Source organism: Athene cunicularia (assembly GCF_003259725.1).
Source record: "Athene cunicularia isolate RWA chromosome 24 unlocalized genomic scaffold, athCun1 chr24_part1, whole genome shotgun sequence".
Lineage (NCBI taxonomy): Eukaryota > Metazoa > Chordata > Aves > Strigiformes > Strigidae > Athene > Athene cunicularia.
Genome location: NW_020799132.1, coordinates 2739681 through 2751090, shown reverse-complemented (window position 1 = coordinate 2751090; position 11410 = coordinate 2739681). Strand labels below are relative to the sequence as shown.

The following is an 11410-nucleotide window of genomic DNA, read 5'->3' as shown; positions in this document are numbered from 1 at the left end:
CCTTTCCCCCCCCAGCTCTTACCGCTTGTCGTCTTTGTACCACTGGAAGTCGGCGGAGGGGACAGCCGAGGCTTCGCAGAGCAGGATGCCCTTCTGCCCCACCGGCACCCCGGTGCTCTTCGCATCCGAGATGTAGGGCGGGTCTGCGGGGAAGCCAGGAAACCTGGGGTCAACATCCAGTAGCCTTGGGGCATCCTACCCCTTTCCCCTTGCTCCTCAAGCTCCATTTTCTTCCTCTGCACTTAGGAAGGAGCCAAAATCATCTCTGAGTCCAGCTCCTGCCACTCTGGCGCTGCTGTCCAGGGATTTCTGGGCTCACGGGGCCCAGCCCCCGGCTCTTGGGCACCACATGCATCCCTGTGCCCAACACATGAAGCTGAAGGGGTGGCCAGAGGGGAGTTTAGAAGGGTCTTCACCTCCATCTCTGAGCACAAATGGTGCTGCTTTCTTCCTCATGCCCTTTCTTTCTCTCTTGTGTTTTTTCCAAAGGAAAAAAAATCCTATTTACTGCTCACTTCTCTCTTCTCCCTGGAGGTTATCAGCACAGCATCTCACCATGGGCGGAAAACCCAGGTTGATGGAGACAGCTGAAGAGGAGGTGGTGGAAAAAAATGGAGCTTGAAAAGAAGGGGGAAAAAGGGCAAAACACCACCTGCTCAGAAAACTGCTGCCACCTGTCTCGGCTCTGGGGCCCAGAAGATGGGTTTGCCCCACCTTCCACCGCCAACATCCCATCCCCTTTGTGGGGTGGCACGGTGACCTGCTCTGGCCCTGGCCCACCCAACAGCCCACCCAGGCTACTCACAGTTGACGGTGACTTTGACTCGCTGGACGACGGGTGCTGCCACGTCATTCGAGGCGCTGCACTCGTACTCGCCCGACTGCTCCCGCGTGATGCCCGTGATCTCCAGGTACTCATCCTCGCTGATGAAGCCCACGGCTGCAGAGGCAGAGGGAGAGGGCCGTGAGTGACAGGGAGGCACAACAAACTGTCACACTGCTCTAGGACACCCACCCACCCACCGTCCCAGCCCACGTGCCTGTGCCCCACCACTCCCCAAAACAGCCCTGCCAGAAAGGGGCCCGCCCAGTGCATCGCTTGCTGGAGATAACGTCCCTGATGGGCACAGGGTGGGAAAAGTGGTCCTGGTGAAACCTGCCCCCTGCTAGAATAACCTGAAATCATCTTCCCTTGGCATCTGCACATCTCACGCCTCTCTCCTGCTGGGAGGCACCGCCGGGCTCACCCAGCTCTACACAGACACCCCTATCGAATTTTTCAACTTCAATTAATTCACAGCCACTTTTTTGCTATTAGTTATGGTGCCAACATCTCCCTTCAGATGAAATTCTTTGTCCTTGTGCCATTCCAGGCTCATTTGTGTGGTCCTCATGGGGGGGCTGTGCTCGCCCCCCTCTCCCCCTCCCATGCTGCACCACAAAATCATCCTGGGCAGATGTATTCAGCAGTTTTTCCTTTTGTTTGGCATCTTACAGCCCCCCCCGCCTTCCTTCCAAGAGGCTGCTCTTCGCTTTGAAGTACTCCTGGAAACCCACGGCGCTTGGCTGGTGAGATGCAGGTGTTGGGCCGTGATAGTCTCCAGGTTGATGGAGATCACGGCGCCGCAGCAAACGCAGAGTTAAATAAAGGAACCTGGCAATTAAGACACGTCTGCCAAACATCCTGAAGAAACGCTGCTCGCCCTGAACAAACAGCACCGGTGGGTTTCTGACAGCCCCCAAATGGGGACAACTTCTCCTTTCGTTTACGTCTCCCCATCGGATCTCCCGCGGCCGAGATGCTGTAATTACTGTGCGAAGCATCTCTGAGACCAGTGTCACACTTAATATTCCTATAAATTTTAAACGGTAGTCCTTGGTACATATGTGTGGCAATTGGTGTCATATTTTAATTAGGCTTGCCCTACACCATCTGAAATTAATAATAGCCTGAATTACCAGTGTAATTTATAAATTAACATTGCTGCAGCATTAGGAAATAAATTAGCTCTGGACAGCTGTTTCTGGGAGTGAGTGCCAATGGCAGAGAGGCCGAATGCAGGTCCCCAGTCCCTGGGGGACCTGGTGAGCTTGGCCAGCAGAGCCAGGCGATCCCACGCTCGCCCTCGTTTCCCGCCTGGCTACTGTCATCTCCCTGCTAGTGTGACCCGGTGGGCCACAGCTCGCCACGCTTGACCGGTCAACCGTACGCATCTTGCTCCTAACAAATGCATGCAAAATACACACGCGGGAGGCTCCCGTCGGGGCACACACCGTCTGCATCCCACCGGCTGATGCTTTTATAGCATCTCTTCCCGTGGTACAGAAATAGTGAGCGTGGTCACATGCCACCGCCTGCCAAGGCGGCCGTCTGGAAAGCACGTGTATGCGGGGGTTTGCATGCAGGGCCCCAAGCCAGCACTGATGTGATTTCTGTAACACCCCCAGCACGGCTCGACACGGCGAGCTCCTGCGGCTGGGATCCTGCTGCTGCAATCCCAGGTGCTGCTACTTTGGGCTTGAACGAGGGCAAAAAAGCTCAGCCAGAACAAAATCACACCTTGGCTCCAGCCTGCACCAGACCTCGTGGCAGCCACCTCCGCATGGGACTTTGCACATCCGCTGCTCCCTCGCACGCTCGGCAGCCAAACCCTAGGACCCCATGCATGTGCGTGTGTGCATTCCGCTACCCCAGGCTGACTTAACTGGGAAGACAGCCCCACACCACCGTGTGAGCTTTGGAAAGTGGTGAAGCAAGTTTTCCCCCGTGACCCGACGTGATGAATTGCTGACGTCCGCCTGCACCCTCAGCCCCGTGCCAAAATTCCCACCCGACCGCCTCACAGTCAAAACTGCTGAGCTCATCAGTACTTAGTGCAACTGAAGGGCAAGATATGAAGGCGTTACCCAAAATCAATATCCTTTGGAGACACAAAAATTGCAGAGTTACGTCCACTAGGCCTGCAGCAGTGTGAGCTGCAAAAGCAGAGGGGAAAAAAAAAAAAAAAAACAACCCTTTTATGGCTGACCTAGAATCGGCTTCTCTGTAGCACAGCGCTGCCTGCTGATAAAATAACGACACAGCCGGTGGCCTTCAGATGCTCCGTGCGCAAATCTGACTCCAGTTTGTGCAAAGGCTTAGATAACACTCTGCTTCCTAACTAACCAAAGGCCCTTCCCTAAGCGCGCCAGAGCCGGCTCGCACGTGGCAAGAATTAGCTGTCGCTGTAGCCGAGCCGTAGCCCACGTCCCTGGTTTGATTGGAGAGTGTATTTCATTACCCAGCAAAAGACATCATTAAAGTAACTGCAAGGGTCAGCTTTCCACCTGCAAAAGCTCAGGAAATTGAGAGGTGAAGGCTTCCTCTGTGCCTGTGTAGTGCTGAAGTCTGAGACACATCCACTGTCATCGGCCAACGGAGAGGTATAGCGCAAACAGTTTGAGGTTTCAGGCTCGTTTTGCATTGGCCTCCGTGGGATTTTGGCTACAGCCCACTGCCCCTAACGCACAGAGCCTGCCTCGCATGGAAACAGGATGCTTTGCACCGGAGCTGCTGCCTGCTTTTGCCTGAGCACAATCTGGTGTTACTCATGCTCAGATAACAACACCATGAGGAAGCTCATCCCTGCTAAAGGCTCTGGCCAGATCCTGCGTCCTTAGCGTCTGCTACAGCACCTCAAGGAATAAGGCGACACAAGGGATCCCTGACCCGAGGCACCAGATGACCGGGACACCTGCTGTGTCCCCCTGTCCCCTCCTGCACAAGGGGCTTTGCAGGAAAACCAGGTCCCTAAAACCTCTTTCGCTGCCAGATTGCACCAGCACCTCCGTCAGCCACGGGGCAAAGGCATGGCCGAGAGTAACTGCCGAGCCACTCGGCTCCCTGGCCTCTGCGGTTTTGCCTGTTTATAATGGAAGTCTTGTTGATAGTTGGACAAATCTCATTCATTAGTGACTGCCAGAAATGGAAAAACAAATAGATGGGACCCAGGGAGCAGGGCCAGGGTTAAGCAAACGCGATCTGCGAGTGCAGACCTTGCTTTACAGAAAGCAACAGGGTGCCCGTGTCACCATGGCTGCTGGTGTCCCCTGGGGCTGGTGGGGCACGGGAGAGACATTTATCCACATGCTGGGTTGCACAGAGACACACATGCTGCTTTGGGTGAATCTCAGTTGCCCGGGTTTAGGAGCGAGGCAAGCCCCAGCCCAGGTTTTGGATGGGGATTCTTCCTCCAACCAGTCTCACATATATCAGGCCCTCTGGGATTGCGCCACCGTCCTCCCACCACTCGCCTGAGCCTGGAGTTAGAGCAATGCAAGGGGCACCTAACTGCCCCAGTCCCTGCCTCCGAAAGCACCCACAGCTCAGGGATGCTCAGGGCAGGGCTGGCCCAGGGCCCCGCAGCTCTAGGAGCCCCCCCAGAGAGAGGTACCTGAATTAATGGTGGGAACTTTTCAAGGCTGTCTCTGCTTGAGCACAATTAGGAGCTGAAATATTGCAGGAATTAATGGGAGAGCTCTCTCATCTCCTTAGGAGCTAGAAAACCAGCACAGCTAGCACCCATCATTATTATTATTATTAATACTAACAATATAATACCGGCCAGAAATGGAACAGCCACAGACTAGGCAAAAGCGTAATCCTGGCTCATCAGCTGAGGATGACAAACTAACCCAGTGCGAGGTGAGGAGCTGGAAAACCAAAGCCTAAATCCACCGGCTCGGCAAGCGGGAGCCTGCGCCCAGACCACCACGCGCTATTTCAGACTTGCTCTGCCAGACTAGCAGTTCTGCAGATCTCCATAAAAAAACCTCAGGGAAGGGGAAGCACAAAGGAGCAAAGGGGAAAACTCAGCCCAGACCTGCAAAATAGCCAAGACAGACTCGATGCATAATCAATATATTGCCCATGACACAAAGAGAGACGGGGAGCTCGGCAGCCTCCTGCCAGAGACGGGCGAGCACCCCGGCAGCAAACAGCCTGAAATACAGAGGTATAAATAACAGAACGATGTCTCTCGTGTGGTGCAGATAAGCCACTGTGGGTACATTAGAGAGATTGTCATCAACAAAGCAGCGTTGCAAGGCCCCCGGCGCAGGGGATCTTGGCCGTCACGGCGGTGGGGGAACCGTGGAGGTGAGATCCTGCTCCGGCACGGAGCTGACCCAACAGACAGCGAAGCTGCGCTTGGGTCCCGCACGGTGCCGATGCAACAAGGCACGAGCAGACGCCTCGTGCAGCCACATTCCTCCCTCCTTGCCTTTCTCCTTCCCTTGCTTCTCCTCATTTTCCCAGCCCAACTCGTCTCCCTTCTGCCTCCTCCTACCCGTTCTCTTCCATTGAGCCTCTGACAAGATAATAACTCACCAGAAAGCGAACACATGTTCCCAAATTAATTACGTGCCACTGTCCCCTGGCTCGCCATTGCAGTCATGTTCAGGTCTCTAGGACGCACTGTGTACGGCTTTCCCTGCCTGAACGCTGCCCGCGATGCCGTTCAAAAAGCTTCACTGAACTGGGAGTGAGGTGGGTCCCAGCACTGCCCATTCTCCACCAGTGTCCTGCAGAGCTTGCTACTGCCTTGCCACGACTCCTGCCAGCATGCTGCGGTGCCCTGAGCAGGGCAAGCAGCACGGCTGCTGTTCCTGCTTCTGTGCACCATGCCAGCTCCTAAAGATCATAACCCCAGTGAAGTCTTCCCACTCTACGTGTTGTCTGCAGGCATCGCAAGCACCCACCCGGGACATTATTATCCATGAGAAACAGCCTCAAGGGGCCAAAAGCCACATTGCCCTGATTTCCAGAAGGCAAAGCCAGCCCAGACATCCAGGGCTGCAATATTTCCACCTCTAAAGCCCAAAGACAAAACCTCAGCAATTGCCCCACGATGGGTTTGATCTCCAGATGCCCAAAGACCCAGGGCTGGTCCCAAGACTCTACCCTGACCGCTTCACCGTGCTGCTGCGTTTGCCAGGCACCAATCCTGCTAGTCGGGATTGGCCGGAGAAGGAGAATATTTTATGGAGATAATTTTATTAAAATGTTTACAACAATGCAGATATTGACATCTCTCTTCAATCAATAGCACAATTTATTGTCCTTCAAGGTGAACATTAAGCCAAGCTGCCCATTAGTCAATATTTACCTCCAAGGTCTATAAATCTTTATACTGGCTTCAGCAGATGTTGACAGCGGCTGATTCCAGATAAGTAAAAGTAAGAGCGTGAAACATTGCTCCTTTTGGAGGTGAAATAGTAACTAGTTAATTACAGTCCCTACAGCAATTCTGAACTATCAATTTATGGCTACTTCTGGCAATAAAAATTAACATCGCGCAGACTCCCGGCTCCAAGTGATGTGCCAAAACCGAGAGCCATATATTTCAAACGTCACTCTGATGCGGTAGTGATGGCCGTTCTATAATGGTTTCTAGTAAATAAATAAAACACACAAAGGTAATAAGAGCGATTTGTCGGCGCCCGAGACCTGCTTCACCTCTCCTCTGCTATAGGCAGCAGGCGGGAAAGTGCAGGGTGGGTGATTCAGTAGCATCGCGTGGGCAGTTCAGCTCCCGGTGTGCAGGGAAGGAGGTGGGAGGAGGAATCACCCCAAACCTGGGCTCTTACAGCAGGGAGGACAGTCCTGGTGATGCAGGTAAAGAAGAGCCAAGGCTGCCTCCAGCACATGCTCTGGCCGAAGATGGGGGAAGCACCTGCTTCACCTCTTATTAATCAGTATTACCTGCTCCTGGCTGCTCAATTAACATACAGAACAAAGTTCAGACAGTTCAAAAATTCCCTTTCCCTTTCTCTTTTGATCAGGCGAACAACATCAGTTAGGGCAGCTTCCCCTCTGTGCCTCTGTCCTTTCCAACTCCTTGGTGCTGGCTTAACGCTGCCACGCTTTGGTGGAGAAAGATTGGGGGTAATTAACCTGCTGGAAATCATCCAGAGCAATCATTAAAAAAATTATTATTTTTTTTAAGATTACCCCATTGACCCAGGCAAGCATGCCATGCTCTTCACCTCCTCTCACAAATACTCCATCCCTGTGCCCCAGGCTCCAGCCCATTTCCATCTGCGACCCTCCCTAAGGAGTGATCCCTTTAGAAAACCAACCTACAGGACCAGCCTACAGCAGACACAGGGTACGAACCTCCTCTTCCTCACTCTTCACAAGCCTTTAGCAGAAGGACCGTAACCCCAGAAACAGGCACACAGCATATCAGAGGCTGTATTGTGCTTACACAGGGCCAAGTCTCTCTCTTTTTGAAGTTTCCCGATGACAAGGGAAGAAATCTTTCCTCTCACACGTTTTTCCGTGTTAATTAGCATGTTTCCGTGGCCTGATGTTGTACGAAGCCTCAGGGGATGGTGCTCTCATTGCCGGGCTTTTATGCAGCGCTCAGGGCTGCAGGAGCTGCGCAGTAGCTCCCTCCGCTGCTGCTGCAGCTGGGAGTCCCTCCTCATCCTCATGCCCTGGGGGTGGTGACCATCAGGAGTTGTGCCCAGCATCACCAAAGAGAGGGGAAATATCCTATGTTCCTTGCTCATACCCTTCATTTAATTGGATTTGGCCAAACTTTCACAGGCAGTTTTGCTCCGTGCCCGCACGCGTGGTGGCGTGGGCTCCAAGGAAGAGGGGTGGCTGGTGCCAACCACTGTGCCGAGGGCCCCAACACACTCCTGGCAGGTGCACGCTGAGCAATAGATCTGTGCTTGCCATAAAGTCCTTCTGCATGAGTATCGGCATCTCCTCCCACGCTGGGCCGTGGGACCCTCTCCTCATGCACGGCCATGCAGCACTGTGGCTTTTCTTCTCCTTGCAACTGTTTTGGGCGTAACGGGGAGCCAATGGGGCTTCACGTATCTCTGAGATGTGCTGGAGGACACTCCTGGGCAAGACTTTGGTCTGACGTGAGCAGAGGTGAGTATTTCTGAAATCCCTCTCTCTGGCTGCCCATGAGCATGGGGACAGGACATGGGGATGGCGACAGGCACCCTCCGAACACAACTGCCATCATGATGGCTGAGGCTCTCCAGCCTACTGCCAAACCTTCGCTGCCAGGGAAGACGTTTTATTCCACTTCTTCTGCTACTTGGTGCTAGATATAAGACAGGACCTTCCTTCGTGGCTGTATTTGCTCAGTGTACCTGCAGTCAGCCCTGGGATCACACTCGGGGCTCACATATCCTACAACTATTCAAGTATTTAACTATCAAGTGAGCATGTGCGACACATCTCGCTAGTCAGAGACACTCACAACTTGCAGAGACCACCACGTTGCCTGCTCAGCCTGTATTCACAGCTTATATTCACCATCCACACCACAGACAGCCAAAGCAAGGCACGGGGAGCCAAAAAGTAAGCGGGTTCCCCCAGCACGGCCACCTCGCTGCTGGACCCTGCACCCAGGGCCAGACCTCCCACACAAAGCCGTGCCGGGGATGCCCGCCCGGCTCCGCTCACCTCGGCAGAGCTGCGCAGCGCAGCCGACTCAGTCGAGCCACCCATTATAGCACCATTATGAAGAGTTTTTAGCTTAAAAGTCCTTGAAAGTTTCCCACTGTGACTTGTCGAACAAGATCTTTTTCACTTTTCCTATCTTCTCTGCTAACAATATTTATACTCATTTCTTTTATTGAAATCTATCTGCCGCCTGTTCTATTAAAGCCACCTGAGTGGCAGCTCCTATTCTCCAGGAGCCCGCAGCCCATCTATTCTCCAGACAATGAGATACAAGCAGTCTATCTTCTATTGTGCTTCCCGGCCTTCGGCTCTCAAATCTTCCATCTCCAAAAGACATGTCAGAGACGCCTCCACGCAAAAGATCGGAATCCCGGCCTACACAGGGGCTTCCCAGTGCCGGCCAGGCTCGCTGCCCTCCCTCTCCAGTCAAGCATCTCGGGGGAGATGCTGCCATAGTACCCTTGATTCCCTCGGGAATGCTTTTTCCCCATCCCTTGAGCACTGTGAGTTGTCCTTAAATGCGGTTCATCATCTTCAGGCGGCTGCTGCACACGAACAGCTCGCTGCTGCCGGGATGTTTGCACGCCTCAGACAACTTATTTGTTACCAGGAATAAAAGAGAAGCATTAAACCTTTTGTTTGCAAGAAGTAGTTCCTTGGGAAATAAAAGGATTATGGAAATTAATATTTAAAGAAACAAAACAAAACAACTCGGGGACCAACCACCCTTGAACGAGGCTCTAACTCAGGAGCAAACGAGTCGAATAAAAAATGAGCCCTTTTATTTCGGTGCAAGGGAGAGCCCGGCTCGCTTGGAGGCAGCTCAGGGCTCGGCAAACTGGCAGCGGCCATCCTCGGCTTCTTCCAGCCCCTGCCTCCTCCTGGGGTACAGCTAAGGACCCCGAGCCCCAGGAAAAGGTTCAGACAGCACGTGCCACTCCCTTAGAGCAAATTAGCATCGGTTGCAGTTCACAAAGCATCTAAGTGGTGCTAGATCTGTAGCAAAGATGGGTGATGGGCTCATTAGAGGGCTGCTTTTCTTAATAATAGCCATGCATTATTCACAAACACGGAGCCAGACAGCTTCCTCCTCAGCCCCTGGGGTCCACCTGCTCCGAGGGGGAGGCAGTGGCCCTCGTGGTGGCACAGGAGGGACAGATGCTCCTAAAGGAAAGGTTTGGCACAGGCTGCGACCGGCACTGAGCCACTTCCCACGCAGCTTTCCTGCCTCCTCGCAGGAACGCGGGCAAAAGGCACATGAAAACCAAGTATCACGGCTCCCACCGAGACAAGCCCTCTCCAGAGAGTTACTGGTGAGAGAGCAGCTCCCAGCAGCTCCACGCTCCCGCTCAAGCACTGATGCTGCTCTTGGGACACCTAGGCTGCTCCTCCTCCCGCAGCCAAAGAGCCAGACCCTAACGAGCCGCCCAACAAGAAGCCCTCTCTCCTTTCTTCCTTTACTTTTTCTTCCTCCCTGCGATTTTTTCCCTGTTGCTGCTTGCAAGGTGAGAGAGGACAGCGTCGCCAGAATGAAAGATTCTCCTGCGTGCCCTCTCCCAGCAGCGGCCCTAATTCATTTTTCACGGCCCCTTGCAGTGACAAAAGCCGCTGCTTCTCTCTTGTAAGCGTGCGCCATGCAATAAGTCAAAGCTGATGTGCATTTTCCCCCTGGGTGCCGAAGCTGTGCTTTTGATTTAATTTGTCCTGTTGTTTGGCTCTCAGCCTCTGCCGGTGAGTTCCTTTGGAGAGGCAGCAAGGTAGGGCCCCATACGTGTGGAGGGGCTGCCTGACAGATGGGGTACAGTGGGTAGTGTTTAAATAATTTGCTGCAATGATACCAAAATGTTGGAGAGTGACAGATGCTGCTGGAGAAAATCACTCAAACACACACATCCTGTTTGCGGGAGCGCTGCTCCTCGATTAAATCCTGTTGCAACTTGGCTTTCCTGGAGCCCATCCCATTTCTGGCAGCTTTCTCGCAGTCTCTACGAGAAGCTGCGGTGCGCAAGGCTTGACAAGGAGAGAGGCGGCTCAGGATAACGCCAAGAAATGAGGTGCTCCCACCTGCTACTTGCAGGAGCCTTACAAAGCACCTGAAAAAATGTTACAGGGCTCCCCAACTGGGAGATGCACCATATCCCGTCCCAACCACACACCCCTGTGTGCAACCAGCATCGCTCTGCCGGCGAGAGCATCCCCGTCTCCTGCCAAACCCGAGGCGTCCCGCTTTCCTCTGGATTTGTCTGAAAAACAGCTGCCGGCAGCCAGGACTGTAGGGTCCCTCTGGCTGCAAATTTAAACCCAAAGGCTTTCTCCGTAGGACAAGCTCTTAAGAAGCAATTGCAATCCAAAGCGTTAAATGGCTGTAACCTCAGTTAAGCTGTATTTCAGCCGCATTAAGAAAATATCCCTAGGATGGGAAGCAAGTGGCATAATGGCATTAAGAGTGAAAAAATAAGCATCAAGTGCCGGCTAAATCCATCCCCAGTGCTGGCAAGAATTCATGGGGTTCTGGGAAACTTTCCCTTCTCCCCGTGTATTCCTGCACATGGCTCCCAGACACCGTCACTGCCGTGGTTTTCTGAAAACGGGGAAATTTTCCTTCCCCTGGGACCTTCCGACCCCTCTTCACCCCCCAGAGCCACCTGAATCCCAGCAGGGTGAAGCTCGCTGTTGCCTCTCCATCATCTTTAGCCTGTCTTTATTTTTTCAGACACGCTATTTTCCAGCCCAGTGGCCTTGCTCTGTCCCTCGTGTTTTATGGCACTGATGTCTCCATTTCTGGAGAATCATTCGCAATATTGCAACTTACTGAGAGAAGCCAGGGAAATGCATGGGTGGTGAGACGGATGGGCTCGGTATGGCTAGGGGGCACAGGAGGCTGTGGGGGGCTGGCGAGGATGCTGCCAGCCCAGGGAGGAGACACAGGGAGCGGGGGGG

General features: G+C 53.4%; 1 protein-coding gene across 7 annotated transcripts in view; it reads right to left on the bottom strand.

The window, feature by feature from the left end:
• LOC113488515 (protein CEPU-1) overlaps positions 1–11410 on the bottom strand; it is a 311358-nt gene that overhangs the window by 8322 nt on the left and 291626 nt on the right. For all 7 annotated transcript variants that reach the window (XM_026863733.1, XM_026863736.1, XM_026863734.1 and 4 more), the window contains 2 exons: positions 806–940; positions 23–143 (listed from right to left, as the gene is read on the bottom strand). In XM_026863733.1, coding sequence (XP_026719534.1) covers positions 23–143; positions 806–940 — 256 coding nt within the window. The remainder of the gene's footprint in view (positions 1–22; positions 144–805; positions 941–11410) is intronic.